The 5,339-nt window shown below is 40.1% G+C and overlaps 1 protein-coding gene across 1 annotated transcript in view; it reads left to right on the top strand.

The window, feature by feature from the left end:
• The first annotated feature begins 205 nt into the window (after positions 1-205).
• The window catches only part of FCHSD2 (FCH and double SH3 domains 2), a 195,824-nt gene continuing 190,690 nt past the window's right edge, over positions 206-5,339 (top strand). Inside the window, exon 1 of the mRNA XM_009634579.2 lies at positions 206-299. Within this exon, the coding sequence (XP_009632874.1) occupies positions 244-299 (56 nt within the window). The 5' untranslated portion in view covers positions 206-243. The remainder of the gene's footprint in view (positions 300-5,339) is intronic.

Here is a 5,339-nt window from a genome sequence, read left to right as displayed (position 1 = left end):
CTGCTGGGGTGACAGCACTTAGTGAAATCAGCCTTTATGGATGCTGTGCAGGGTTAAACTGCACTCTTAACTCTGTGTTCGAATGTTCCACTGGAATGTGCAATTTCAGAATAGATGAAGGACATGAATTGTTTTTTTTCTTGTTGAAATTTGACTTAAACTCTACAGAAAATATATGTGGTCTGTGGTTTTTTTTTGTAGGTGAAAGTTACACAAGAGCTAAAAAACATTCAAGTTGAGCAGATGACAAAACTTCAGGCCAAGCATCAGGCAGAATGTGAGCTACTTGAAGATATCAGGTAAGGTTACAGAAAATGTTACCAAAATTCCTTTAAGATCCAGTTTTTGGAAGAACATTTGAGTTACAAAACTTCAGGAACTGACGATGGAATTTCCTCTTTGGATTTCCTGCTTTTAGGCTGTTAAAAGTTTTGACACAGCTGGAAATTATAACTGGAGCTAACACAATGCAAACCATTTTTTCTTCTCTTCAATGGGGGAAATGTTAAAAAAAAAAAAGTCACAAACAACATATAAAAAGCATTGGTCTTTTGAGCAATATTTCTCTGTATAATAGGCTAAGGCTTTGATTTACCGTTTGTAAGAGGCTGCTAAAATTATTAAAATACTTTAAAACCACTGATGTGGGTTATGTTTTGCTAGAGATAGCTTTGAAGAGCAATTTTAAATTGATTGTGGTTTTTTACCAGAAACTTATTTTAAGACATTTGCATTTCTAATTTAAAGCTCTACACAGGTTAAGATCAATAGAGAAAATCTACATGACATCATTTGTGGGGGTTTTATTATTCATTTTACCGAATGTGATCACTTCTCTTGAAGTTAGACATTTGCTTTTAACAAAATACAGTGGTAGTGGGTACTTGGCATTATATGGAGGATTAACCATTCCATTTGGAGAGGATCAGTTTCTTGGATGGTTCTGTAAAATACTCAGCAGTAAGTCCACTGCTGTCCTGCTCTTTTTGGCAGTGTATAGTCCACCCGTTAATTATTTAAATGAGATTTCTTGCTTTGTATTTGTATATGAAATGCAAATGTGGCAACTTGGACAGATGACATACTGTTTGTCTCGCTCTCGCAGTGTCCTCTCTTCATAAATCAGGATGTCGAGCCTTGAGCCTTCTTCTCCCCTGTTTTTCTTCTGTGGGTGTTGAAACACTTTTTTGTATGGGAAAGATCACAACATTTGTTTCCTTAGACTAAAATTAGTGGCTGTGCGGTGTTTAACTAGCAAACGCTGAGTAATAAGTAATAGACTGATCCAAGGAATTTTTCCCCCTACATAATAGAAGCTTATTTTTAGAACATCTAGACCAGGTACTGCTACTCTAGTCCAGGTTTTGTTAGCATTTCCTATTTTTTAAGGAGCTTGTAATTACTTCTGTCTGTATTCTTCTGAAAGATGTCATAAGCATTATTAGCCTGTGGATACAAAACCAGGAAAACATGTGAAAATGCCGGCTTAACATATTTTTCTTTAATGTAATTTAATTTCTACAGTTAATTTATTTTGTAAATTTTAATGTTACGGATTAAGAAACTGTGTTAATATATTTAATTCACTAACACAGTCACTAAACATACATAGTCTCTGTTCAGCATTCTTGTTGCAAGCAGTCTGCGTTTGCAGAATGACTGTGTGGATTTACAGCTGCAACATTCTTTAAACGTGAAACGATGTGATAGGATATGACAGCTCCGTGGTGTCAATGATTTGTTCAAATATCAGATAACAGAATAAGAGAGAACAAGAGAATTTTTGTTTAAAAACGTGCTGAAAAAAGCTCCCATCTTGGTTGCGGAGGCCTTTTAATTGCATCTAGCTGTGAAGGAGGAACTGGGCTTTGAAGACTCGGTAGTCTTGATACCGCGGCGGCCAGCGTGTGACACTTGTGTGAGAAGCTGGGTGTCAACCTCGTCATCCCATTACTTGTGTATTTATGACTGTATTCAGGATATGCAGCCACCGTGATTCCGGAGCGTTCCAGAAAGCAATGCTCACTGGAACCACACACAGGATCTTTTTGTCTCTGGAACGAAGAATTATTTTTATAGAAAGCCGCCCCGCTGTTATCCAAAAGTATTAAATTTTGACTGAATGCTGTTTGTTTATCAAGACCCGAGAGAGTTCGGGTCCTTCCGTAGCGCTGTTGGAGCTTTCAGGCGCTGCAAGAGTACAGCTCCGTGCTCTTGTTCTGTGCCGCTCCAAATTCTACAAACTTAACTGCTGCAGTGGCGACAGGAACGTCTGATGACATGGCTTGCAAGCTAGTGATTAAGAATGCATATTTTAAAATGTTAAATTATTATAAATAATCGCTGTATTTGTTAGCATATAAATGCAAGCATTCAAATCACATATGCAATACTTATAAACCGTAGCATTTGTATAGGATTTAAACCTCTTAATTACATTTTTTTCTATCATTTCAGTTCAGTTTTGTATACAACTTAAAAAGAAGCGATACGAGGAAAAGATCAGAAAGTTCTCTTAGGAGTTCTAGCAGAATACGTCTGTGGTCTAGTATATTAGCAGATGATTTTTGGCAGCCTGCCAGATTATAAGCATGCTTGCCATTCCAATAGCTTTGATATCTTCATGCAAAACTGAGCACTGCTTTAAATGTTTGTAGTTTGATGGCTTAAACTATGTTGTTTGGAGAGGAAGAAGACTGAACTGCTGTTTACGCCAAACGGGATTCTTTTTGGTCAGGGTTGAGGCATATAGGTGTAACTGCCTCTTCTGCAGCCCCTCCGCAGATCTCCTTGAGGGCTGTACATAAATAAACCCACCAGGTTTGTTTAAATCTAAAATATGTCATCTTTTTGAGTGATAATACAGTGTTGTGTATGCAAGGATGTAGATTCAGGTTCTGGAGGCCGGGAAGAAAAGGCAATATGTTTTGCTTGTGGAAAGCTTACCTGGGACTTGACAAAACTGTGTGCTGATAGTTGAGCAGAAAGCTTTCCTGGGAGTTGGATGACTTTGACACAACGTAAAATTTTAATATCCATTAAAACAAAAAATCAAATATCCACTGCAGTCTTACAAACTGCGTTGTGTTTCTCTTCTCTGTGGGAGCTCAGTAGCAGTAAAGCTGGAGTATCTTTATGACTTGACAAGACTAGAATAAAAAACGTGGTTTGAAATGTGTTAGCAAATAGGTTTAAAACTACATTTCTGTGTTTATCATCTCTATTTGGCTCTTTGTGTTACATTTCTTCATACTGGGTGACTGGGACATTTGTGGAAGAGGTGTTTCGGGATGCTTTTAGGATCTTTGGCTCAGTTTTAGGCATGACATGTTTATCTTCTATAGCTCACTAAAGCTACTGTATGGCAGTAGCTCCATGGTAGATCCATGCTGGCATTACTATAAAAAGATTGTCTTTCTGCAACTATGATGGAGAAGGAGGTTTTTCCTCCTGAAAGGTAAATGTAGGTTTTCTTGCTATCAACCAGAAATCCTTCAAAGTTTCTCTATGACTGGAAGTACTTCTTTACTCTATCCACACCTGGCTGCTTTTAGGCAGGAAGTTAATTTTTTTTTTTTTTTTCCCCTGGGGGCCAACTGGGTTATGAATAGCTGAATTTATCAGAAGTGTTGGCAATTTTCATATATTTTATTTTGGTTTTAAAGATTGCCTTATTTGATTGGTGGTAGTCAGTCAGTCGCACGTAGTGGTCTGAAATTGCCCTTAGTTTGCTGGGACATAGGCATGCTTTCCTTTTGTGTACGTGCATGTGTCTGCAAAATTGTAAAGAACTCCGTATGATCCACATTTTAATTCAGCTTGCTCTTTCTGTAATGTATCTGTATGCTATAGACTTCATAAACTTGTTAGGGGATAGTTGCTTTACCTTGAACGTTATCTCAAGGCCTGCTTTTTGAAAGAACTTTGAATGCCTTTACGGTTTTTGCTGATGTGTTCTAAAATGTCTTTTTAAAAAGGTCTTTGCTTTTGTGTTTGTCAGAGAGCATCAGGTTGTGGTTATGTGGCTCTTTTAATCTGCTTTAGCCTGGACTGCCACTGAAGGGCCGGCTCCACTTGCCAACAGAAGAAATACTTCTGTCTCCCTGTAGGAGCACAAGGATGGGTGAGCCGAGTGGATTAGGGCACTCACCCACCTGAAGTCAAACCTTCTCGGACTTTTTCTCCCCCGAAGTGATAGTTTTTGGATAAATCCATCCCCTGATCCAGCTTGCTGCACGGCTGCGCACATGCCGCTGCTGGCGTGAGAGGTAGGAGGGATGAGTACCTGAGAAAGGGGAGGAAAAGCAAGACTCGGCGGTAGCAGCCTGGGTTCACGTGGGATTGAAGTCACTGCGTAACTGCAGCCTAATGCTCCTGTGGAAGGCACAGCAGTGCTTTGTGAATTACAGAGCTGGAAAGGCCACCTTATTTTAAGTCTCAGCTAATTTTCTGCTGTCTGGATGCGTTGTTGCTTGGTCATTTTAAGTCCAGTGACTGTACAGTGTGTTGAAAACAGATGTACAGATTGCATGATTTCTGGCTGAGATGGAATAGCAATACAATCCTTTCATTTCTTGCGTCCCAAGTTTAGTTTTTTCATTGTTTTCAGCTAAATTCATATACAAGGAATTATCAAAATCATAGGCTCATAATCTTTATGTTGTCCTGATACGGACGTAAATATATATCCAAATGCCTCCTCCTGTTCCTTTCACTTTTCTGTCCGTGTGGTTTCTCCCTCCTTGCTTTTTCTTCTTATTTAAAATACCTTCTCGTTCAGTCTAGCACATATCACGGTGTAATGCATCCTAGAAATTCATTCCACTTCTTTTTGTAAAGCCCCATCCTTCTCTCTCTCTCTGTTTCTTTATCGTTCACCTTTCTCCTGCTGCTGCATTGCCTGTATTTCTGTCTTCTATCCTCTCCTCCAAAGCTCTGCCCTCTGAAGATTGCTTCTTCCTTCCAATTTATCAACTCATTTTTTTTTTGTTTTTGCTCCCAGATACTTCATCTCTTCCCTAGTCCTTTCTTGATCTGATTCTGAGCTTGTGAATTTTAATTAGTTCTTGGGCATCACCTCTATTTCCGAGATGCTGCCGAGAGGGACTTGGGGGTGCTGGGTGATGAAAAGCTGGACATGAGCCAGCAATGTGCGCTGGCGGCCCAGAAGGCCAACCGTACTCTGGGCTGCATCAGGAGAAGCGTGGCCAGCGGGTCGAGGGAGGTGATTCTGCCCCTCTGCTCTGCTCTGGGGAGACCTCCCCTGGAGCCCTGCGTCCAGCTCTGGAGCCCTCAGCACCAGGAGGACATGGACCTGTTGGAGCGGGGCCAGGGGAGGG

This window comes from Egretta garzetta, unplaced genomic scaffold, assembly GCF_000687185.1.
Source record: "Egretta garzetta isolate BGI_Z169 unplaced genomic scaffold, ASM68718v1 scaffold232, whole genome shotgun sequence".
Lineage (NCBI taxonomy): Eukaryota > Metazoa > Chordata > Aves > Pelecaniformes > Ardeidae > Egretta > Egretta garzetta.
This window is presented reverse-complemented; position numbering and strand designations above follow the sequence as displayed.